Raw genomic sequence first — 27,190 nt, forward strand, 5'->3', positions numbered from 1 at the left:
ATGTAAGTAATTAATTAGCATTCGTTTGTCGTGTGGTTCTGCAAAAATTTGTAATACGCTTTGGAAAAATTGTCCATTAATTGCAAAAAATGTTTTCTTTAAAAAAGGGTTCTAAACATGGCATTATGTTTGGGCCCGCAGGCTCCGTATTATCGCGTGCATATTAAACGACGATGTGGTATTATAATATTTCATAAATATATATGTATATATATATATATCTTTGTCTATATATATATGTATGTGTTTACTGCTTTACTTTTGTCCGGGCTCAATAATTTCAACGGTCACGCTCTCGGCCACTGGATTTGTGGTTATGTTCGTAATCAGCGACTCCTCCTGAGGCGACTGCAGCTGCGAGTGGTGCTGGCGGTGCGAGGAGCCGTGCCTCTCATGATGTCCACCGCCGGACACTTTGCCGGGCGCCACCGAATTGCTGCGGTTGGAACGTACCGAAACGGCTGACGCATTGCTGCCATGAGATTCCGACTGGGAGCCTGTGGAGAGCACGTAGCGCATGTTTATTACATTTTTCAACTTAATTCACGGAGCATGTGCTACGCATAAACGGATAGAGCTCAACAACAACAACATTAACAACAACAAGCTAACGAGGTTGGCATTCAGTTAACTCAAGTGGAGCCTGTTGACAGGATTACGTGAGTCAGCTGAGGAAATATAAATGCATTCGAGCGAGCACAAGACTACGTAGAAGCACGCTAGCATACGTATGCACTGTACATAATACTTTGAGAACTTTTAAATGTAATAAATGATTAGAAAAAAGTTATCTGCGGATTGCCGCAGATGAAATACACTTGCAGAGCTGCAGCAGATGTGAAACTGCTAAGTAGATGAGTTTTATGATGAGAATTTGTACTTAGCTTTTATACTTTAACTTTAGCTTTAACAAGTAATAGTGCTCTTGTCGGAACTGCCCGACTATGGGATACCCTGAATACTGCAAAGAGCTGTTCCAATTATGCTGCGGTACTTTTATATATATTAAGCATTACAAGCATCACATCACGGAGGCATAGCAGGACGGAGAGACGGACATGACTAGATCGACTCAAATCTTCATACTGATCAAGAATATGGAATATGCCGAGCCTTCTTCTGCCTGCTACATAAATACAATTCCCATTTTCAAGGGGTTCACTTATGTTAGCTATATAAATGATATGTATTTATGTAGCCTCGGCTAGAAGACGCACAGCTGCACTTGCTTAGACGCAGAAAACATCAATTATAAATGATTGATCGATAGAAACCACAATTTAACTTAATTCACATCTAGATTTATAGCACTATGGCATTATAGATTGATTAATTGTTATGTCCTCTGCAAGTATAAACTATGTATTTAAGTTTAGACCAAAACTGGCCAATCCATACAACTAGTTGGCCAAGCATACTCCAAACGGAAATGGCATGCGTTAGAGGCGGGCAACTAAAAGCGGAAATGGAAATGGAAATAGAAATGAAAATGAAACTGAAAATGAAAATAAAATACAGACGCTGCTAGGCACTAGACGACACACATACATACATACATATGTATGTATATGGCAGCAGTAGCTGGGTCTCGTTAGTGTTTCGTGGTACAATGACAGTTTCGTAATGATCAGTTAGATGTGTCGTAAGTGTACATAGAATGTAGAGGGCAGCAGACTAAATAACTAAATCTGTAAGTTTTAACATGAACTTTAACTTGAAGTTAAGCTCTAACTAAAGTCTTAACATTAAGTGTGTTGTTCTCTTTTGTTTTGTTATAGTCGCAGAGTGTCTGGTGTGTTATAGAGTGTCTGGTGGTACACATACATTGGGTTAGTATTTGTTATAGTAGGGAGCAGTTACTTGGTTTAGAAGTTAACGGCAACTCTCACTACGGCTTAGCGTTAATGTTAGATTCTTACAACAGTTGGTACGACAACAATAAAGACAGCAACTACAATATACAGGACACAGCTAAACAAGACATTCAACGAAATTGAGGCAACTACAACGTGGCTGCATACCTCGTGGAACCGATTCGGGAACTGGAACTGGAACTGGAACTGGTATATACTGATATGGCTGCATTGCATTTGATATATGTAGTATGTATGGCCTATGACTAAAACTTATTGGCACCCGGATTGGCAGTCATGCCGCAGGCAGGCGCCGTGCCCGGCGACGACACGTATGTGGTCGTAACGGTGTTGCTTGACGCTGGCGTCGACGTCACTGGGGCTGTGGCTGTAGCTGTAGCTGTGGCTGTGGCTGTGGCTGGGGCAGCATGCGTTGTGGCGCTGGCAACATTGGCCGCCGTTGTTGTGGTTGGCACGTAGGGCAAAAAATGGCTATGGACAACATTGTACTGGCTGGCGGCGCTCGGATGCTCCAGCAGACGGGAACAGTTGGAAACATCGCTGACACGGGAGTCGCTGGAGCGCGTGTTGCTCTTCGAGCGTATCATGCGACCTTTTACAGTAATTTGTGCGTGCGTATGTTTGTGTGTGTGTATGTGTGTGTTTGTCGGTAGGTGTGGCAGAAGAAAGAGCAGGCAGCGAGCAAAGAAATTGTTATATTGTTTGGCATCGCGACACAAAATTTAAATAACAATAAAGTTAAGCACGGAGAACAAAGGTAATTGGCAACAGCTGCCTTTAGATAGCAGCAGTGAGGCAACAACAATCAAGCTGCGAAATTTAACGGCTCTTAAAGCGTCAATCAACTTGATTGAGCCCCGAAAAGTCTAGCCGCACACTTGAACTTGTCGCAATTTCATTTGGCGCTGATTACGCTGTGATTTCATAGAAAAATTCATTCAAAACACGAACTGGATAAAATTCAAGAGCTTCTTATAAAGAGAGAGAAAAGAAAGCGTTTGCTTTCTCTTTATGTAACTACTTCAGTTGGCTAAAAGTACGCCCAGAGATATTCTGTTCAAGTGTTTCATTTACAAACTTGTTTCTTAACTGTTTGCCTTACATAAATTTATAGCAGGTATAAGATCTCGAAGTTTCTCACTTCAAATCTTTACAAATATACCTAGAGCCAACATATTTACCCATAGAAGATATATAATAATATATAAAATAGTTCATGCTCAAGTTTTAAAAAATACATGAAAATAAACATTTATAATTACAAAAATTGATACATTAATATGCAAAATAAAATATATCTCTTTTCTCAAAAAAAAAATATAATTTATATAAAAATAAAATCTTTGTGTTTATGTTTTTTTTGTTCAATAAAAATAAGAAATTGTAAATAATATAAGTTTTTTCAATAAAAATAAAAAATTGTAAATAATATAAATTAAGTAAATTAGCTTTAAAATCTGTTCATTAATAAAGAGCCTTTGGCTAATTGTTGTATAACTATTGCAAAATTATATTAATATACATAAAATGTATTTTAAATCTTATCTAAATTCCCTCTTATCTTATTTTGTCTGCCATTTCCCACCTCCAAATACACGTAGATATGACATATTTATATATTATATCCAAGCTCAAAGTGAACTAACTGAATTTCAATTAAGATTATTGCCTTATGACGATTTCGCAATGTTTGCTTGTGGCTATAAATACATGCATTACATTTATATACTTTTTATTTATAAATTATCAAATGTCAATCAACAAAAGTGTTTAAGTATAGTCTTAAGATAACATTAAAGAACTTTTTTGGTGCTAGGAGCTTAACTTTTTGCACACTCACGCACACGGATATTTCTGCTGTGATTTGTTTGGTTAGTTTGGTTACTTTGGTTTTTATTTTTTTGGCGACTGACTGGCTGACTGATTGGTTGATTGATTGATTGCATTTATTCTTGCTGTGTGCAGAAAGTTCTGCAAGTTCTCAAACAAAAGAGCACAAATCAAACAAAAACGATTGAACGACAAGAAAACGACACACAAACAAAATGAAGAAACCAAAGCCAAAATGCGCACTGGCATAGTACAGTAATAAATAGGTGCCATCAATGGAAGCCGCAATTATGGAATACAAACCTGTCTTACCTAGCGACGGGTTGGGCGAGTGTGGACGCAGCGAGGCCATGCTTGGCTGTCGGGAGGGCGCGCGCACAGACATGCGAGAGCCCCGTCTATCCTGGCCATGGAGCAGCTTGTTATCCCGCAGCAGAGAGACGTTCATCAAACGTGGATTCGGCGTATTGAATATGGTCCGGTTCTCATGCCAGCGCGCCCTATAGCCAATTAATAATGTTGAGTTAGTTGAGTGAACCAGAAACTGTGTGGCGTTCGGGTTGGGCCATGTGCGAAAAAGCTGGGCGTGGCTCGATTGAATTGATGTTAACTGTGGCACGTTGACGTCGCTCTTGGCTACCCTTAATGCCAATTAATGCAAAAATTTTGCTCATCTAAGTGAAATTAATTGCTGATCAAATTATGTATCAGTGGGTGGGTAGCCAGGGCAACGTCGACATGTCGAGACCAAAATTAAGTTGAATCGAGTTGGGCTGAGTTAATGAAGCTGACGCCGCCCACCCATTGACCCAATTAGGTTATGTTTGTGTGGCACTGTTTGCTGCTTGTGTTAAATGTTTGCATTGCAATTTACTCACTGGCTAAATAATCGCAGGACGACACAAATAATAATAAACATCAATGCCATTCCTACCAGCACGCCAATCATGGCCGGATCAATGTATGTCTCGGGTCCTCGCTTGTCCTGGCGTCCTGCAAAGAAGCACAGCCGAAACGAAACACTTTCCGTTACTCTTCCTTCTGGCCAAAAATGAATTCGCGGTCTCACCAACCTTTGCACTCAACAGAGCCATCCTTGCCCCAGATGGGCGACATCTCGAAGCGGCAGATGCAGCGTCCATCCCGGCACTCCGTCTGAAAGTAAACCGCTTCGCATTGCTCGTTGAAGAAACAGGACTCGTTGACGGCAGCCGCTGCAAGTGGAGCATAGAGTGAATCCTTACAGCGCAACTGTGACCATGATTCATTTGAGTTAACTAAACAAAGATACCACATGCAAACAAAACATATCCCTCTATTTGCTTCGTTGCTCCACAGCTTGTTTACAACTTTGCTTTATGGCTGGCTCGGAACGGAACAGCTGGACTTTGGGCTGAGTCAATTCTCACTGGCGTCAGTTTGATGACTGGCAGACAAATATTTTTATAGCCCATGAGAGGGAGTGGAGACACCCGGACCACCCTGCACCTGTCTGACTATTTATAGTGCGCTTGCAAATGTTCTATTTGAATAACTTTAGCATGTGTGTAAATGCATAAACAATGTCTGAGAATGTTTGTGGTCTAAGGTGGGTCCTAGTATTTATAATAGGGAACTGGAAAATGCTTTCCATAAACTGTATTTGCTCTGCTAGAAAATTGGGAAACTTCTCTAATGTCTCCGTTACGATATGAAAATGCCAAAGCCAATGACAATGACAATGACAATGACAATGACAATGACAATGACAATGACTATGACAATGACAATGACAATGACAATGACAATGACAATGACAATGACAATGACAATGACAATGACAATGACAATGACAATGACAATGACAATGACAATGACAATGACAATGACAATGACAATGACAATGACAATGACAATGACAATGACAATGACAATGACAATGACAATGACAATGACAATGACAATGACAATGACAATGACAATGACAATGACAATGACAATGACAATGACAATGACAATGACAATGACAATGACAATGACAATGACAATGACAATGACAATGACAATGACAATGACAATGACAATGACAATGACAATGACAATGACAATGACAATGACAATGACAATGACAATGACAATGACAATGACAATGACAATGACAATGACAATGACAATGACAATGACAATGACAATGACAATGACAATGACAATGACAATGACAATGACAATGACAATGACAATGACAATGACAATGACAATGACAATGACAATGACAATGACAATGACAATGACAATGACAATGACAATGACAATGACAATGACAATGACAATGACAATGACAATGACAATGACAATGACAATGACAATGACAATGACAATGACAATGACAATGACAATGACATGACAATGACAATGACAATGACAATGACAATGACAATGACAATGACAATGACAATGACAATGACAATGACAATGACAATGACAATGAATAAGTCTGATTGACCATTCCAAGGAAATGTCTAAGCATGCATATTATAGATTGTGATTTCACAATATTAAATATAATTTCATTGAGTCCAGATCGTTCGATTCGATGACTCATTAGCAAACAATTAAATGGTCTGGCCATAAATGTGTCAGTCATAAAAGTGAACAATAATCGCACAAATTGATTTTAATTTATGGCTTTTAATGTGTTTACATCCAGGGGATGTATATTATAATTATGTCAAATATGAACTAAGTTCCCTCGGTTCATTAAATGGCAGTGCGCTGCCAAGTTTTCTGTTTTTAATTTTCAATATTCAGCAGTTGGTAATCAGCCCGAGTCTTTGGGGGATTCATTTTGCTAGCCCGGCGATTCTTTTAATGAAAACTTGGCAGACTGACAAGCAAGGCCAACCGCAGCTGGCACAGCGAAGCAAGGGACACACCCCGTTACCAGCCTGCGCCTTCGTCTTGCGCTCGTCTCTGCTTACCCTTGCCACATTTATCAATGTGATTTGTGACCTGCAGATCCTCGGTGCACTGGCAGGACTTCTTTTTGGGATCGCATATAGAGCCGGGAAAACCACATTCCAATGTATTCTCGCACTTGTCACCAAACTTTTTCGGGCCACGACTGGCATAATCTGTGAATATTGCAATAGAAAGATACATGCATTAGTAAAAGGAAGCCAGAAGGTATAAAAACGGTAATCTTAACACATGTTTCTCGACTAATCCCTAGCGACAAATTTATAATGAAACCGCAACAAACTTTCAATCCAAACAAACAAAATAAAAGAAACACTCAAAGTCCGCTGAAAAAGTGAAAAGTATTTGAATCCCGAGCGGCTTAGTGGCAGATTAAAATGTAAATTCATGTATAAATCTCTGAGCCAACGACTGTCAGCCAGCTAGAATACGTATATATATATATATATTTAAATGTATACATATATACACCTGTGTACACCTGAGCACGGCTGTGTGCCGAAATGTTTTTGGTTTCTGGCAACGCACTCAAGGGGCCGGAGTGCGGCTCAAGTGTAGGCACTTCAGCCTGTGCATGCCACATGCCACATGCCACTTGTCGGATGAGCATGCGGGGCGTATTCTTCATTAACTTTGAATGAAATGAAAATACACACACTAACAGCAACACACACACACACGCCAGCGGCATGTAAAGTGAGTTGAGTTCTTCTCACATCTTAATTAAGCACTTGGGAGCAACTCTCGGCCGGAACTCGCGTCCAACAATGTGTGCAAAAAAGAGAGGAAGGAAAAAATCTCAACGGCAACCAGGGGTTAAGCGTCAGCGTTAATGTTGCGGCATATGCCAAACGCGCACGCCGTTTGCTCCACTAATTTCGTTGTTGATATCCAACCATAATTACCAAGGATACCCAGTACTCTGCTGCCTATGATGATGCTGATGACTCTGATGCCGAGGCCTAGCTTGACGATAGCAGTCAACGGGAAAAAGGAAAAGGATGTGCGCCGGCCTCGCATTTAAGCCAACGGAAGCGCAAAAGACAAAACAAAATGGCTGCGCTTTCGTAAGGTTGCGCCATTTTTGTGCGGTAAGAATGTGTGTGTGTGTGTGTGTGTGTGCTGGCTTGTGTGTGTGTGTTGGGCTGTGCATGCCTATTTGCCTGCGGTTTATTTTTAAATGCAGTGACTGCTATGAATAGCGCCCAGCCATGTACAGCTAAAAAAGCAAATGCTGCTGCTGCTGCTGCTGCTGCTGCTGGTTCGGTTTTTGTGGCAAGAAACGTTGCAGCAGCCGAGGCAAATTTGCTGCTAGTGTTGACAAAGTGTGCACTGACTACCACAACCATGCACCACAATGCTTTTAATACCCTTTTCCAAAAGAGATTACCAAACATGGCAGTTTGGCGACTGCGCCGCTGTGGCAGCTGCTTCAGGCACGTATCTTGAGCTAATTTTTCAAATCCACAACCCAAAGGTAGCCAGCTCTTGCCCCGCCTTATGCTCCTAAGTGATTGCCAGTGTCGAAACTCTGATGGTCAGCCATTTAACAAAAGTCTGCGGCCAACCCGCCAAACCCCCCCTAAGACAGCATTTATAATTAGAAACTTTTGCTCTCTCGCCTTTTGCAGCATAAGAAAAGCAATCTGCAGGGCAAACCTTTTTGCAACAAAACTAAAATAGAAAAGGAAATTCTTTTTGTGCCAGCGAGTCACACAGATATAAAATTAGAGCTGGCAACGTGTCGACTATAGTAAAAATATAAGTTCAGGTTGGCATTGAATTGGGGTATATAAGAATAAGAAAATGGATAATTGAGTGATTTAAGTTTTTAGTCAATTTATAGTTTAATATTGGCAAATATAAATTTTGCCAGGAATTGTCAGAATATAGAATGATATAAGTCATTTGTCAAGCAATAGTGCTTAGCTAATGCTGACAAAAATATTTTTTTGCTGGATTAATTCTCGAAAAAGTAGCTGAGTTTTTGCTATTTAGTGTTCACTTATGTTGGCTTTAGAGCTTGAACTACTATTAAAAAATGTTAGTGCTTCTTTTCAACCAAAAAGATATACAACCTGACAATCGAAAAGATATACTATCCAAAATATCTATATGTGATGACATAGTTTAGCCAGCTATAAGCACTGAAACTTAAGAGCTGTTAAGTACCGAGCATATTCGGCCAATTGCATCTAACAAACATAACAAAAACTAACGAAAATAGCTTGGAAAATATATATTCCCCATATAACAACAATTATAATTCTCTTTCAAGATATCATTTTGAGACTTTTCCATTCAGTATTCACTCTAAGTCTTTTTTTCTTTCCGTATGAGCACACTCAACACGTTCAGCGCCAAAGCATGCCGATTCGTGCTTGGCACGCAATCAGCTCTAGTTGGTCTACTGTTATGTGGCATGTAGCTGGATAGACATGTAGGTAACTATTTTTATGCTTGTAGACATGCGCTTGCTCGTGCCACGTTGTTGGTTATGCAACAATGGTACATGTGCAACGCGATGACGTCATTGTTGTACATATTTGATTACAGTTTAGCCGCAAATGATATTTGCATGCATTGCGATAAGGCCGGGCCGCTATGGTTGGCTGTTTGTGTGTATGGGGGCAGGCACCATGTGGTGTTTGCTTACCAAACTCGGGCGTTGTCGTCTCGGGTCCCACGCTGAAGCTATTAACGGCAAAGAAATTGTCACCGTCATCGGCCAGCGCCAGCGGCAACGGTGGCAGCAACAGCAGCGCCAAAACGGAAATCAGGCGCAGGACGTTGTTTGCGCTGAGGCGCCCCATCCTAACCATGCGGCGACTGCCACCGATCCAAAGCGCCATTAGCATTAACGAGTGCTCCACACGCATTTTTAGGGACGCGGCTGCTGCTCCTGTTGTTGCTGCTGCTGCTGTTGTTGTTGTTGTTGTTGTTGTTGGTGTTGCTGTCGCGCCTTTAATGCTTAAGTGCAAGTTGACTTGGCTTGTTGTTGTTATTGTTGAGCTTGGCGCCTGGGTGGGCGACAAGTGTTGAGCTTGTTGCTCCCAGCGACAACTGTTGCTGTTGTTGTTGCTCTGATTGTTATTGCTGTTGGTATTGTTGTTGTTGTTGTTGACGTGCTTAGCTGTTGCTGGCGCCACGACTGCGACTGCGACTGATGCTGCTGCTGCTGCTGCTTCGTCGTCTTCGTCAGCGCATTGCTGTTGCTGTAGCTCACATTTTACACGCGTCTCGCGCCGATACTTGGCAACACCAATAAAGCGGCTCTGCAACGTTGCAGCACCGTGACGGGGCTCTAAAGCCCCATCTAATCTCATATTATTCGATCGTCGTCGTGCTCCTCATCCATGCTGCCCCCAAGTGATTGAATTTGAGCGCTCCTTGCTGCTCCGTTCGCTGCTTCACATGGAATGGCCCAGCTGCAATCGAGCGTAATCAGAATATAAAAATCATTTTATGCTTTCTACCCAGTGTGAGAGCAGTAAGGATGGGTATATTGGAATTGTTTTATATGTATGTTAAGCATATATAAATGTTAAACAAAAAACTTATCATTTAAAACTTAGTTATTAAGCCGACTTTGAAGACTATAACAAATTGGGACATTCATTTTGATATAGTTTCACGTCAAGCGCAGACCTTGTACATTTGACTTTCCAACTGGCTTCTGCCATTTGTTACTCATTTCACTTTCTAGTCGGGCACGCCCGACTACACCTCTTCCATTTGGTATTCTTTTGGCTTTTGTTTTGATTTCTGCTCGGAGCCCACAGCAAACAAAACTAAAAAAAAAAAAGAAGAGAAAAACCAAAAGCAGGGCTAATCACTTAACTGCGTGTGAAATTACAAACCGACGTTGAAACAATTTCCGAAAGTGCCAGCAAATGGCCAGCTCAATGAAATTGAAACCCAGCACCAGCCACCTGCCCAAACTGCCAATCGGGCGGAGTTGCCATTTCTCTGTCATGGCCAGTGGCACAGGACACCAAATTAAATTGACTGACAGTAAATTGGGGAATCATTTGAGAGGTGCCACACAGCAGTGACCTGCCAGCAGCAGGACAGCTAATTGGATTAAGGTCACAATATCACACACACACACACACACACACAAGCAACTGGCATTACATATGCTCGTGTCCAGTTCATTGTCTCTGCTTATAATTGTTTTTGGCCATGTTTTTTGGCTTTCGTTGTTCTGTTGTTAGCCTTAAAGTCATTTTAATTAAATTTTCGTTTCAATTATTCGATTTAATTACTGCCTGTCCGCCTGAACACGATTTGGGCGATTTATGGTGTCGTGTTGTTGGTGTTGCCACTGAGCTCCATAAATAAATCATGAATTTGAACATGCAACACGCATCTGGCTCGAATGTCCTGTCCGCTGCGATTATATGCTATGAATGTTGCAACATTTCTGCATGCCACATGCAGCTGCATTCGTGTATGTGTGCATGTCTACTCCACATGTCGCTGTCTGAAATGACGCGAAAACCAGGCGACCTTTGTCTGACAGTTGACGAGCATAAAGTGACCCACGTAAACAGCTCTTCAAAAATCTGCCCGAATATGCCGTGCAAAAGTATTTAGTCCCTAGCAATCTAGCTCTGAATCTTTCTGCTGCCTTAGATTACCGCATTAAATATTTACGTATAGTTCTGTACGGCATTAAGCTACTAAGTCTAAAATCGATAATTATCGATTTTTACCATTTTAACTAAAAGTGCAGCTCACACTATAACACAGAATTTCACTGTTCAAAGAGTTTAATATATGAGAATTTAAGCCCAGTTTGTACCCCAAATATTTCTCGCATTAACGCTTCATACATTTTGCATACAAATTTAAACCCGCGCTGTCAAATTTGGCGCCCAAAGGGCTTTGAACGTTCTGTCAAAATGGCTTTGTGCAACGATGCTGGCCTGCACCCAAGCGACCCGAATTCCTAGCTAAACAGTGTAAATCCGCAACTAATTTATGCGGCAGCCGCACAACATATAACGTATTTACAGCATGCCGCGGAGATGGGCAGACGCCGACATGGGGGCGTCTACACATGGGAACTCGTAAAACGCGACTCACGCAACCGAAAATGATGAGCCGGAAACGTGTTGCATGTTTGTGTACAAATTGTTTTCGGGCTTTCCATAAATTTATGTGACGGCATTAAAAGCGAGCGTCATAAATAAATGTCAAATGCGGCGTATACGCCATATTAATAATATTAGCCCTGCAATGTGGGCAATGTTGATGAGACAATCGCTTGACACATGAAAAGCATCCCAGCCAACGGAAATTACAACAATAATAACACCGGATATTTATACAAGGATATGGGTTTTGTCATACAACAACGTGGCGTATACGCAATATGCACAAAGCAAAGAGACAGACGGAAAGAGCGAAAGAGACACAGACAGATAGACTGAATGTTGCCCAAATTACTGTCTGTTTTTTTTTTTTTGGGGAAGCAATACCGTTCTGAGTTTTTAATGCTAATTAAGACGGCCCGAGCATAAAAGGGAACACCTGCGCGCCAATCCTAAACGTAATGCGGCAGTACGATCCAATAAATACTTATGGTCGGGCTATTGTTTTAGCATAAGCTCCAGCCAAGGCCGCAGCTGAGTGCCCAATGGTGCCGACCCATGCGTGCCTTTACATGAATATATATATATATATATATATATATATATATATATATGTGTATGTATGTGTGTGAGCATATAAAAATAAGACCCACATACAAGTCCAAAGAGGCCAATTCAGAAATTCGTGCAATAAATTCTGCAAACAATAGCAAAAGGCCTCACACTCGAGCAGCTGTGTGTGCACACACGTGTGTTTAACATGTGTATGTGTATGTGTATGTGTGTGTGTACATCTACACACAAGTACAAGTAGTCGCCTACAGGGCAGCAACAACAATGTACTCGCATAGATAAACAATGAGGCACACAAAAATCCAAGCTAAGCGGCAGAATAAAAGACGCTGCACAGTGGTTCAGGAAGTGAATATGAAAGTATCTATTCAAGGACTCAGCAATAGGCAAAGATTGCATCAATCACAATCAGTAAGCTCTGAGTTATTGCAAATCAGTCTGGATTTCAAGTAACTTAACACTCGATCATGGCAATCGAAAACGATTTGGAAATAAGTCCAGGTAAGGAAGGTAGAAGATAGGAGATAGGATATGGAAGATGGAAGATGAAAGATGAAAGATGGAAGATGAAAGATGGAAGATGAAAGATGGAAGATGGAAAATGAAAGATGGAAGATGGAAGATGGAAGATAAAAGATGAAAGATGGAAGATGAAAGATGGAAGATGGAAGATGGAAGATGAAAGATGAAAGATGAAAGATGGAAGATGGAAGATGAAAGATGAAAGATGAAAGATGAAAGATGGAAGATGGAAGATGGAAGATGAAAGATGAAAGATGAAAGATGGAAGATGGAAGATGAAAGATGAAAGATGAAAGATGGAAGATGGAAGATGGAAAATGAAAGGTGGAAGATGGAAGATGGAAGATGGAAGATGAAAGATGGAAGATGGAAGATGGAAAATGAAAGATGGAAGATGGAAGATGGAAGATGTATGATGGATGATGAAATATGAAAGATGAAAGATGGAAAATGAAAGATGGAAAATAAAAAAAAATAAAATTTAAGAAACAAATCAAACTGTAAATTCAAATTTATTTATGACAAACATCATTTAGAGATTTTTTTATATCTTTTATCTGAAAGTACAAAGACATAATCACCCAATCCAAATTTGATGCTTGTTTTATCCGATTAAGTGCCACAGTGCCGAGTACAAAACGCACTTTGGACGAATGCCAAAAGCGTAAGCCATACACTCACATGAAGCCTACGCTCTAGTCCTATACTTTATTGATTGCTGATGTAAGTAATCTAGGCGCAGAATCTAGACTAACTAACACCACGGACAAAACATTTTGCCAAGCAAGCAGAACGCACCAGTTCATCCGCATATCTTAAGGAGCCCCTCATTTAGGCAATACAATGAGCACCAATTCCTTTATATTGTGTGTGTGTGTGTGTGTGTGTGCGTGCGTGCATTTGTCTTGACTGGCAGCCAAACAATGCGCACAAGATTTATACGCTGCTGAACAAATTGCTTGGCATTAGGAACTGGAAATGCGTCCCACGGAATGCAATAGACTTGGCGCCAAATGGTGATAGATGCCCAGTGCTTGGCCCCGAGTGCAGTCCGGCCTGACAGGCGCAGTCAATACAAATTATAGCCCCACTGGGGAAGCTGAGTCAGCCCAATTGCCAATAAGCCTATTAAATATGTATGCAAAATATCTCATAGAGATAAGTTTCTGACAGCTCAAGAATTTTGAGCCAACGCTATCGAGTTCATCGCTCTGAATGGAATCTAATGAACGTTGCCATGGTCGAAGTTCGGTTCCCAGAAAAAGCATTCAACAAACTGTTGAATAGCCAAACTGTATACGCGTTCTATAAAAAGACACAAAAAGTTTCGCAAGCTTACTTAGAATTTATAACGAATTGAGTTTGATAAGGATTTAGATATCGATAATGAACGCTTGATTAAACCTTTGATGGCATTCGGTCAGTAAACATTGTGAGTAAATGGCAAATAATTTAAAGTAATAAGCATATATAAGTGTGGCACACAAACACTGTCGTCTATATTTATCAGTCACTATCTCTTTTACATCCAACTGCAATTAATTTCATTTCGCTAATGATATCGCCGCCACTAAAGTCCTGACTGCAATTAGAATACGGCATTAGTGACTGCGCTTAGAGTTAAGTATTTGTTTTTGTATCTACATTTTATGAGTATTTGATGAAATGCAGCAATAATTAAGGGCAAATTAAAAATGGGAATGTAAAGAGAGTAAGGTTAAAGAGAGAACGTGTTAGGGATTAAGGAATAATCTTTCTCTCTTTATATATATATATATATATCTTTGCCTCTACTAATGAGAAAAAGTGCCAAATCTCTTCAAACTCTTAGAATTATTACAAGAGGAAAACATTTCAATAGAAAGATAAAATATTAGGGAATAGAAACTTAACATATATAAAATACATTACATTAATTCAAAGTAAATGAAAAAAAAAATATTTATATATATATATATATATATATATATAAATATATTCTCATTAGTAGAGGCAAACATTTAATTATATCAATATCACTATAGACTCAAGCATAATCATAACCTTCTTGAACTATCTTCCTTATCTTCAATTAATGCGCGAGAGAGCGGTGAGAGAGTTAGTTTATGCTCATTCTTGAGAAACAAAATGATGAAATATATGAATATGAGAGACCATAGCACCAGGGTTAAGGTTTGCTTAGAGAAGAAAATATGTTTACTTTTAAGAAGAACATTTCTAGTTAATAAGAATTTTAAATAAAAGTCGTTGTTGTTCAGTTTAACAAAAATAAATTCTAGCTCTCACTCTGTGCTATCAGCTCCAACAGCTAAAAATTCTATTCTATGTATATTATATAATAATTTAATATATAAATATAATAATTATATTCTATAAATATTTTATTAATATTATATATATATATGTATTATAATTATATTCTAAGGCTCATATTGTATGCTGATATCAAGTATACGACACCGAAAAAAGCTTTTCTGATTGCTCAATTATATAAGGAACTATAGCAACGCCCTTTTCAGGTTTCAACTGTTGCATTTGCGTTGCTTCTCATGAGGTCTAACATGACTATAAATTCAATCTTTTTATCGCCTTTCACTATGCTGGCCACACGAATATGACTAAGCCCGATTCATTTGCATTGAGTTACATTTTGGAATTAACCAACACAACACCTTGGGCTCTTTATTTATTTACTCTTTTATTGTGAATGGGTTTTTTGTGTTGTGTGTATCGCAATCGGGGCTAATTCACATAACAATGCAAACGGCATGTGTATGCGTATGTATGTATATTAAAAGTCAATTATATATCGCATGTGCTTAATAGGACTCGGCGTTCCGTTGTGCCTATTGTGAACCCATTTAGTTTCGCATTTCGTGTTAGTTGACTGCTGAAAATTGGGGCGGCAGCGGCTCGGGAATAGTCGGACTTAGAAAGTTGCTAAGTGGAAATGCGAGGCATGCAATTAGCATGCTATATATAATGAATTATGATTGTTATACAAAACAATATCGGTGAGGCTATATGGGCCAGCTTTGGGGTTGCTTGCCACAATTTGTGTCGTGAGCGGGTCCAATGTTGCGCTTTGTAAACTTTTCGGCAGCCGTTGCCACGTGAAGGGCAATAAATAAAATGGCGAAAAAATGCGAATAAACAATAAAGTATTGCTAGCTGCCATTGTCGTGGGTCCCTCGCCCCGGGTCCCCTCAAGCCAACTCAGCAAACAAACAAACAAACAGAAAGCAACAAACAGCAACAACAAAAGCAGCTCGAGCGGATGTGGCGTGAGTTGTACATGTTGTAGGCGTTGCTACAGCTAAGGGCTTCGGTTTGATTTTTTCCTCTTTTTGTTTACCCTGTACCCAGTGCAAAAGTGTGAGCAGGGTATGCTAGTTTCTGGCCACAGAATGTCTAGCCTTGTCGAAGTATCGATATAGATAGTTTGATATATGAAACGAGGCCAACACTTTTTATGCTTCCTTAAGAGACTAAAGACGTGGTCTATAGAGTCATACATATCACATATGTTTATAAAATTGAAATTCTTTCCAAAGCAGCTAAGCAACTCCTAGTCCAACACTCCGCTTGGACCTGTTCTTTTTTCTATTTTTCAGCTTGGTGCGCAGTAACAACGCAGCGAACAAAAACTTTTGGGTTTGGGGCGCAACCGAACAGAAACAAAGCCAAAGCAAAGAAATTCCAAATCACGAAACATAGCGTGGCAAGCGGCGGTTCCTATGGTTGACTGGCTACGCGCGCCAACCGATGCCATTCTCCGGGCCTCGCTGCAAAGTAACCAAGTCAAATGCAGAGTTCAATTAGCCGGCGTTAAAAATGACTCTCGAATGTCTTCTCCAGGATTCGCAGAATTCAAAATGAAAATGAAAAAAAAACCTGAAGGACAAGCAGAGCATATGCATGTCCAATGCTTAGTCGCTCTTATTTATTTCACTGTTTTTGTCGCCTCCGGCGCTGTTGAGCATTTCCGCATCCGGCAAGCACCTGGGCAGCGGATGCTCAGCGGATGCGCCGCGGTTCCACATTTGATTGGTAAAATGGCATTCAATGTGCAACATTTAACCTTTCGCCTGTCACAAGCGGCATAAATAGCCCAGTAACGGGCATTGATTTTGCGCCGGCTTTAATTTTCTGCCATTCGCTTGACATTTTGGCGCTGCATTACGCATACGCCATGTTGTGCTGCAGTGAAGCGCCATTAATATTTGCAAAAATCACGCAACTGCGAATGCAAAACTCGATTTATTACTTATGTCAATTTGTGGCACAATATTGCTAGAAATTGAGTTGCAAAAAAAAAAGAAAACTGATTATAGCTATTTTATGTGTCTATATGCGGCGCTGACTAATGGGAAATAGCAACACCCGTCTGACTGTCAAGCTTGACAGGCTATTTAACTTGAATTTAAAACTGTGGCAAGTAGAAACGAACTCTGCATGCATCAAATTGTGTTTGGCATTTGATAAGGCCTTCGGCCACGTTCGATTAAAGAAATTGAATCGAAAAAAATTCAAATGATCTTGACAATGAAATTGCCAGTTGATGAAATTTAAAGATTCGGAAAACTTTTACATAAATTGTAGTCAAACTTCAAACTAGATACATATTTATAGACCCACATTAGTGGCTTAGTTATTTGGCACAAGGCTTAGCCCCCAAGAAAGCTGTCTTTAATAAATGCAAAACTTTATAGCAGGCTCTCAAGGATCGCCTTGTATTGTTGTCAAGGTAACAGTGGGCTTTGGCATTTCAATATATAGTTTAAATAATAAAGTTGTCTATTTTACAAGCCACAATAAGTTGCTGCCGCAATTGAAAACGTAGCACGTGTCACAGCGATGTTTATAGACACATATCTCTAGTGTGTCGTGCTGGGCCGATAAACTCAACTGGATTTGTGTGTGGAATTTATGTGGCTTTAGATAACTGCTTGGGCACATCGTTTGTCATATGGCCAAATGGCCGTGCTGGTGTCCAAGTAGACTGTAAATCCGTTTCGGCCCGAAACGGTCTTGGGGCAATTTAAACTCAATTTTCCCATAAAGAAAATGAATCCATTAAACTTGTTCGCTCGCTTCGCATGCGGCGCACACAGGCAATTCAAAAGCCCATCCATGCGGCATTTATACTGCACTTTGCCAAACTGAATGACCTGGCTTTAAGGTCTGTATACAGACATATACATATATATATATCTAAGATATATACTCGATAGTTGAACACGTGTTCGTGTGGCTGTCCGTTGCGTCGGTTGTGAATGCGCTTTCAAGTCGCACAAAGCGCTTAGCAATATTTACATCTACTGCGCGCTGGGCGTTGCCAGAGTGGGCGTGGCTGGTTGTATGTGTATTAAGCAAACTGCATTCACACATTTCCAGCACTATGAGCAGCGCTAATGCATTTGCCCGTTAGCCCATGAGAGCACCGCCTCTTGCCTTTTGCATAGCCAATCCATGTGGAAACCAATTCAGTTGTTTCTGGTTGCGCAGCACGCACGGCCAGGAAGCCCGGGACACAGAATGGCTGCGGCTAAGCGACAACAGTTTGTCATTTTAATTGCGCATAAAACACCTCGTGGCAAGCACACTCCAGCAGAGACACAATAGTACAGTTGGCCAACTGGTTGGCGGCATCTGCATTTGCTGACCTAAAAACTGTGCTGACTATTTGTACACACTCTGCTTTAATATTCCACGCGTGCAGCACCCTCTATACACACACACAGCCGTTTGACTTGGGCATAATGAGCACAACTCGAATGCCAGTTACCAACAAAGTTCAAGTGGTTTTTATGTCATCAGGCAAATGGGCCAAGCGCCTGGCTGGATTGACTTTAAGTCAGAGTCAGGCACACACACACACACACAGTCACTTAGTGTTACCACACTATGTGGTAACAGCCAACCGAGACAATTTCCAGAATCAACATGGGCTAATTAATCACAGCTGTTGTATAAACAGCATCTGGCAGGTGGCGCAACGCCTCCTAGGCATTCTTTTATAAGCATGACAAGAGCAGGCAAACACCTGTGCAGGTGCAGCGTACCTTTGTTTTTTTTTTATTACAGGCAATTAATCACTTGATAATTGTATGAAATTGCAGATTTTTGTGCTAAAGATTTGCCAACGTGTTTATATGCGAGACTTGTTATTAGCTCCATAATATATAAGATGATTAACAAAAATGAACTTAGAAACAGACTATAAATTTCACATTAAGCAAGTCGCAATTGTAATCAATTAAATTAATGCTAAATGAATGCAAATTTCAAGAGTTTTGGATATATAAAAAATTTTGTCAGGGTTCGAAAAGATATTTTTAAATATATTTTTGCATTTAATTTTCTTTCGCAATTAAATAAGTTTAGTTCAAGTATAGCAACTTTGATGCTTGGTTCATTAAATTTTGTTGGCCTGCATTGTTTGATTTTAGAAATGAATAATTCTTCAGCAACTTAAGTTCTTTGAAAATATAAATCTAAAAAATACTTCAAATAACAAGTTTTTGTTTCTAGCCAAAAAAATAATGTACAGACTCTCTAAGATGCCTAAGATTAGGTAATCAAATAATGAAAGAAATTGTGATTAAAAAGTCAAGTCTCAAAGAGATTTCGAGTTTGTTAAACAAGTTTTAATTTATGAATAAGAATTTATATTTATATATATTTCTTTGTGTATATATAATTGCTTTAAAATCAGTAATAAATAATGATTCTAAATATATGTCAGCTGTAAGGCCGGCTTGAATCATTTGAAGCTCGATAGCTACTGAAGACAGCTTAGGCAAAGGATTGATGAACGAAGGCGCAACGAACATCTTGCGGCCGACGGCAATTTATCCTGGCTGGGTCATAAAATTGCAATCATTATTATAGCCATGTACCAGGCAATGGGGCGTAACGGCAATCAACGCCAAGACGTTCAGTAAATAACCGCACAATTTCAATTTTCAGCACAGAGGCTCAGGGCACACATACATGCAGCGACGTAAGAGGATATATATTTAAATGCATATTTTAATAGTCGTAAAGAGCCTAAAATCCGTCCCCGGGACCAACAGAGCGCCAAATGCCAGTGGGCATACTTAAAGGTCTCAGATACTGCTACACACACACACACAGTGAGAGAGTCGCATTTAGACAAGGCCAAGCACAGCTGAAACAATGGCAGCGAACAAGTAATATAAATTATAAACGCAAACTCTGCGACAAGGATATGGGCTGCCAGCGGAACAGGCGACATGCGATTTGATGGCAAATAATTTCGCAAGGAAATCGAAAGCGAATGCTAAGCTGTAGCATCAAGCGAGCTGACACATGCTGTTGCCCCTGGCTAAGGTCAAGGGTCAGACCTTTTTGTTGATAATGTCAAAATTTACTGCAACACTTGGCAGCAGCAGCAGCAGCAGTGCCGCCGGCATTTGCTGTTTGCAAAGGAAATTGTCAATAGTCTGAGCTTTTGGTTTGAAATTCGATTTGCTAGTGCTATTGATGACGTGTATGACGGCTGCAGATACTTGCAGCTCGTTGGCCAAGTGGCATGTGGCAAGTGCAACTTCTGCAACTGCAGCAGCTGCCGCAATGTCTATCCCAAATCGATCCAAGCCCCGGGGCGAGTACGTATAACTTCACATGCCAGCCACATACACTAACAGATGTGTGTGTGTGTGTGTGTGTGTGTGTTGAGGCCAGGCCTATGCCACGCGATGTGATTGTGAATGCGCAAATGTGACGACGTTGCCAAAGGCAGCTCCAGGCTGGCTGGCTAGGATGACGTAGTCCTCAGTAACAGAGTTTGGCTAAAGTGTGTTAGTGTGCCTTTTAGCCTGGGGTTGTTATTGCACAGCAACAGCAGCACTAATACACACACACAGGGACACACACAGGCAGCGTTAGCGAGGCGGCATTAAATGGCAATTTTTTTTTCTTTTGGGTTCATGCTTTAAACGCGCCATTTACTACTGAGTGCGCTAAATTATTAAAAGCAAAATGCGGTATTACAATACACAGGCAAGCACACCAACACACACACACACACACAAACACACACACAGCTGTATAAAGTTCATTAAATTCAATGTATGCAAAATGCGGCTGTTGCTGTTTGTCATTTTTGTGCTGCCCCTAAAAGTATGCAGCGCAACATAATCAGCGGCCAGGTGTGCGACTGTGTGTGTGTGTGTTTGTGTGTGCCAGTTGGCTTAAAGCTTATATATCGCATATTCTCTTCTCTTTGTGTGTGCTTGTTCTTTATGCGTCACGTGAGAATTCGCTTTATTATTATTTGAGTTGTGCTGGCTCCTATTTCTGTACCTTCGTGCATATCACGTATACGCAGCGTACAAGTACATATAATACGCACATATATATATCTATATATATTTCCCTTTTTATTCGCATTGATTTTCAGTTTCATTTTCAGTTTGATTTCTTTTTGAGTTTACTGCGAGCCCGTCAAACATTGACATGTCCCAATATTTACTCAATATGCATGAATGTATTATATATGCTATATGTTCGACTGATTTGTGAGGCGTCGAGTTGATCTGATTGTTTGTTATTGTTGCTCGCTTCTGTTTGCATTACGTTCAGTTTACTTCTTTTCTTTCTTTTTTCTGTTCATTTGTTGCCAAAAATCAACAGACGAAACTTTTGGCCCGCTGCCGTTGAGCGGATTTCTGTGGCACTTTGTTTCTTCTTTAGCCTCTGGCTGACTTCACTCACTCAAACACACACACACACTCACAAATACTCATACACTCTCTTACACAACACACTCATACACACACACACACTCACATGCACCGAGTCTCGCGCGCGTAAAATATATAGTATGAAAAATTACAAATTGCTCACAATTTTCTCGTTCGCCTGGCTGCTGTTCTAGTTCTAGACGTTCTTGTTGTTGTTGTTGTTGTTGTTGTTGTTGGTTATTGTGTTTGGTTTGATTTGGTTTTATGGTTGCCGTTGTCTTCTCTTTGGCACGACCACGCGCTACAACGTCTGACTGCGTTCTGGCCGACTCGCACGACACAAGCCCTATTCAAGTCCAAGTCGAATTGTTGAAAAATTCGTTTCACCAGCGTGCTCACAGGACATGCGCTCTGCCGTCCTGCAGGTGACACACTTTTCCGCGCCAACGTCGATGAAGTGGATTTTCCAGCTACCACCGCCCTCCCCGCCCCTAGCCCTGGCTGGCGTTCATAAAGTGCGCTGTTTTGTACTATTTACATCGACCATCGGTTAAAGGAACCGTTTGCCGTGCTTCTTACTCAATTTCGCATGCATTGGCGAAGGCCTGGGACCGAGGATGGGGTCTGGGTCGACAGCTGCTGAGGATTGGCTGGCTGGCTGGCTGACTGGTTGGTTTGCATCTGTTTGTTAAACTTTGGGCGTGATGTGGCACAAATGTCATTTGCTATGCGCTCTACTGTACAGTGTGCTCTGGCTGGGCAGCGCCTGTTAACGCCTGGGAGCAAAAAGTTCGCATTTGCCGCATCTATAATACATGACTTACTGGGCGCCAGCACGAATTCGTATTTGATTAGTCCGGCTTGGGCTTTCGGGTTAACTGACCCTTGGCAGACACCGACAGGCAGCAGCAGCAACAGCAGCAGCAGCCGCTAGTAAAAAGTTCAACAATTGCGCTTAAATATTTACCAAAAACATTTCCCACCAAGCACATTGCACTACAAGCAACTAAAGTTAATTAATATAACCGACTAACAGGCAAACTCGATTACTCACATGCCGTCGCCGTTGTCATCTATTTGCACAGCTCAAACTCATTTGGCCAGCAAACAGACAAAACTCTGCTTATTACACAGTTGTCATGCTCATAAATGTTTATTCGCATTTGAATTTGTATCTCTAATTAACATCTATAAATGTGCAATCCTGTTGCAAAACTTTTCTAAATTATATTTACTTTTTAGTGGTTCAGCTTACAGCAACTTTTGCCTAGCTAAATACATATTCATAATGAATAACTTTCAGTTGGCTTTAGACTTTAGCCCTCTCAGCCTTAACTTGTGACTGGGCTTGCAGTTCTCTATATATACAACTCTATATATACAACTATACAACTTCAATCTAGACATATTTATTCCTTATTCTATTATATTCTGCAATATTTCAAGCTCATCAGTTTCCAGAGCAGGTCAACTTTTACGCCTTCGCCTGTTGTTATTGGCAGCTAGATTAAATGTGAGAAGGCTTGGATGCGCTGTTAGCCTGAGAGCATAGCTAGGCCTATATCGCTAGCTGTTGGTATCCTAGAATCCTTATGTAACGTTCCTCACACAGTATTCAGCACCAGTTTGAATCTTGATCGCGCTTATAGATTTTTGTCAGTCAGCTTCAGTTTTCATAGAACTAGAAGCAGACTTCAACATGCTCTAAAGGTAGATATATATCTAAACTGCATTGGCTTAGCCATCTATCAGTCTATTTGCTTCTCCTCAAAGCTAAAGTCTTGACTTTACAGCTTTGCCTCTTAAGCATTGCATTGCTACTTCTATCCATCCTAGTTCTATCTATGCTAGCTCTATCTATCCTAGCTCAATCAATCCTAGCTCTATCTATCCTAGCTCTATCTATCCTAGCTGAATCAATCCTAGCTCTATTTATCCCAGCTCTATCCATCCTAGCTCTATCTATCCTAGCTCTATCCATCCTAGCTGAATCAATCCTAGCTCTGTTTATCCCAGATCTATCCATCCTAGGACTATCAATCCTAGCTCTATCAATCCTAGCTCTGTCGATTCTAGCTTTATCTATCTATCCTAGCTCAATCAATCCTAGCTGTATCAATCCTAGCTCTATCTATCCTAGCTCTATCCATCCTAGCTGAATCAATCCTAGGACTATCAATCCTAGCTCTATCAATCCTAGCTCTGTCGATTCTAGCTTTATCTATCTATCCTAGCTCAATCAATCCTAGCTGAATCAATCCTACCTCTATCTATCCCAGATCTATCCATCCTAGCTCTATCCATCTCAGTTCTTTGCTCTTATATTTCTTTCTGCCAAGACTCTATATCAAATCCCATTCACAATTCCCAGGCATAACTTTTGCAGCTAATAAAGTAAATTTCATAGCTAAGCACAAACGTTTAGAGCCCTCTCCATGGCAAATTATTTAATTAAATTAATATTCGATGACGTTTTTGGGCGACATGTGACAACAGGTTGTAGATTTTAAAGGAAGCCAAAGCCAATGCTGCGAAATGGAAATCAAAAGCTCAATGAAAACAACAGCAGCAGCAGCAGCAGCCGCAGCAGCAGCCGCAGCAGCAACGCCTGTCAATTAACACATTAAACGCGCAACAGAAATGCGAAAATACGCAAAGTTGAGCTGAGCTGAGCTGAGCTGCAAAGCAAACAAGGCCAACAACATCGACAGTGGGCCACGATTAGAAGCATAGAATTTCGTAATGGAGCACTTAGCGCCCCAAAACAAACCAAATAAACTCCCGACGAGCCAAGTTGAGTCAGAGCGCTCTGGACTTGGAAGCTTGGAGCTGGCTGCAGCCAGAAGGGAGCAGGAGGCGGCGGCTGCATCAAAGCGCTAATGTTTGACCCAGTTTGGAGCACTGCAGGAAAGGAACTGCGCATAACTATTTGGCGTTTTGATCATTAAAAACTGGTTGGCCCAAACAGAGCTGGCGGCAAAGCCAACGCGACGCCCATGCCAATAGCATGAGCTTTTTTTCGGACGCACAGCTCGGGGCTTTAAAAGCGCCAACGCCGCCGGTCAGCGCAAGAGTTTTAATATTTGATTAACGCCAAGCGCGCGCGACTAACGGAATTGCGAACGCATAGACATGGCAAATCGGTACTGGAACTGCAATCGTGCGCTGCTCCTGCTGCAGCTGCTCGCCGGCGTTTGGGCCTTTCCGGACGGTGCGCCCGCAGACACGTGCGTCAAGCAGCGCGCCAATCAGCCGAATCATGGCAAGGCGCGCACCCAGCCGGAGCACACGAATCCGTTCGAGGTGGTCGCCAGCTCGCAGACCTATCATCCGGGCCAGCAGGTCTCGGTGGTCATTTACGCCCGGGAGCAGCAGCAGTCCACCACCTTTCGCGGCTTCTTTCTGCAGGCGCGCGATGCCAACTCGAACGAGTGGATCGGCGAGTGGGAGCTGAGCGAGAACACCAAGACCATACCCGAGTGCTCGGCCATAACGCATTCGGATAATCGGGACAAGCTGGGCGCCAAGCTCATATGGAAGGCGCCCCAAAATAAGCGAGGCAACGTCTACTTTACGTAAGTCGAAAGGATCAACATGAAGCCGCCGATGCTGTGGCACTTGGCTAATTCTCAAGTCAAGCTCTTCGGCTCAATCATTGTCAACGCAAGGGGCCCAGCTCATTAATCATACGACACATTGACCCACATAGCCAATGCGCACATAATTGCCGGATAATCAAAGAAAAGGCCTTACGTAATTGATTTGTTGCTTGGAGAAAATGCTGCGAGTGAAGCCAAAGAGTTGCGACAAAAAGCCGCTGACAATGACGTCGGCAAAAAGTTGTTGATGTTTCTCACTCAAATGCAACACAATAGCAACACTCTGCTGCATAGTGAGTGTCTATGTACGTGTGTGAGGCATGACAGCTTATCATTTATCACTTGACATACGCATAATGTGCCAAATGATAAATAAATTATGTATATGTCGGCACTGGAATGAGTCTACATAGTTAATACCACACCAGGCTGGCTGACTTTAGACTGACTCTTCTTGATAAATGATGGCAGAAGCCAACAAAATGTTGTCGCACAGGGCCTAGACTTAACTGCTTAACTCACTCAGCTGGCGGTTATTAATAACAATAAACATGCAATTAAATGCCTTCACAACATTAACAAATTAACTAAAAGTATTCACACACTTTTGTAGCGCAGTGTTGGAAAGTCTTTTGAAAATCTCTGCCAAAACTGTTGACTCATCTAGTTATGACTATTTGTAGCTTATGTTTAATTGAAAACTTGTTTCATATATTACAACATATTCTCGTATTCGACTTCTCATTGCAGCGGCACTGTGCTGAAAGACTATGGCAATTTCTGGAGCGACATTGTGGGCAAGGTGCAAGCGCAACCGCAACCGCAACCGCAGTAGGCTGCAACGCGAATACAATTCTAGAATTGTGCATTAAATGTTGCAATAAATCATAAACACTTAATTTAGTACACAACGATTTTGTCGTTTGCTTGTTTTTCTTTCTTTAGTGCAGGCCTCATTAAAGACCAAAACGGGCCAAGCCCCTTGCCAAACAACACTAAATTATTGGCTTAACGTTTATGAATGACCACTCACTCACTCACTCACACACACACAGATTGACTACTTACTGCCTACACTCACACGAATCACTTGCTCTCGCTCTCACACACACAAACACAAACACTTAAGCAGCGCACGAATAGGCACATGTTTAAATTTCCAGGCACGTTGCCTGCATCTTATTGGAATTTCGCTCTGCCAAACGGTTGTTGGAACTAAATTGGAAAACTGAAGCAGTTCACATGCGTTCTAAATCAATGGACGACTGATAAAGTAATTAGAGCAGTTGAGACTTGTTTGGCATAAATAAAAATTCAGCCACTTCAACTCTGAGAAAGTTATTATTTCCGGTAACGATATCATCGTCGAATCAGTAAGATAAGAACTCAGCCGTAATCTATATACATATGTATTATATATGTGTTATATATGTAAACATGCTGTAAATAGGCCTATTAACTAGCCAGTTGGCCACAGAAAGGCCTGAAATGCTTGGAATCTTATTTTAACTATGCAATTTATATATTTTTCTACTTGAATTTGCTGTTTATTTGTATAAATGGAGATGGAATGAATAAATTAAAGTCCCCGTAATCAATAATATATAAGCATCTGATTATTAAAAACAGAATTGTTTGATTGTATTGACTAAACCTGTCAGTCATGTTATGCACTACGTGAGAAAAGCTTTAATTAACATATAAAATAAAAAGAAAAGAACAAAGTTCTTATAAGTTAATTATATATAAATCGAAAATCTTTTTAATTATATTTGAGTTTATATATTTAAAAATGTAAGCATTTGTTCTGTTACTTACTTGTTACTTGCAGTTCTCTCACCTTAGTCAAGCTTTACTGTACTTGCATATTTGCTCTACTCTTGTTTACGGCTTGCATTTACACTTGTTTACGTCTTTCCAGTAAAGTGCATAGCAACAACGTCATTGGGGCGAATTGAGGCGCGGCGTAAATCGCGTGTTGTTTTCGCTGCGGCTTGCACACTTGTTTTGATCGGTTTTAGAAGCTG

At 40.9% G+C, this 27,190-nt stretch overlaps 2 protein-coding genes across 2 annotated transcripts; one reads left to right on the forward strand and one right to left on the reverse strand.

Moving 5' to 3' along the window:
- Position 1: 1 nt before the first annotated feature.
- Positions 2 to 27,188, reverse strand: LOC111594446. The gene is made up of 8 exons (XM_030224795.1): positions 26,982 to 27,188; positions 9,818 to 10,087; positions 9,316 to 9,784; positions 6,662 to 6,814; positions 4,778 to 4,918; positions 4,583 to 4,697; positions 4,017 to 4,204; positions 2 to 497 (listed from the first exon to the last, which is right to left on the reverse strand). The coding sequence occupies exons 2-8, from the start codon at positions 9,983 to 9,985 to the stop codon at positions 256 to 258; spliced, it is 1,476 nt and encodes a 491-aa protein (XP_030080655.1). The 5' UTR covers positions 9,986 to 10,087; positions 26,982 to 27,188; the 3' UTR covers positions 2 to 255.
- Positions 24,697 to 25,998, forward strand: LOC111595228 (putative defense protein 3). Its single transcript, XM_023308859.2, has 2 exons — positions 24,697 to 25,139; positions 25,914 to 25,998. Exons 1-2 carry the CDS (start codon positions 24,697 to 24,699, stop codon positions 25,996 to 25,998), a joined length of 528 nt encoding a protein of 175 aa, XP_023164627.2.
- Positions 27,189 to 27,190: the final 2 nt, after the last annotated feature.

The sequence above is a fragment of the Drosophila hydei genome, unplaced genomic scaffold (assembly GCF_003285905.1).
Source record: "Drosophila hydei strain 15085-1641.00,03,60 unplaced genomic scaffold, DhydRS2 tig00008119-arrow-pilon, whole genome shotgun sequence".
NCBI lineage: Eukaryota > Metazoa > Arthropoda > Insecta > Diptera > Drosophilidae > Drosophila > Drosophila hydei.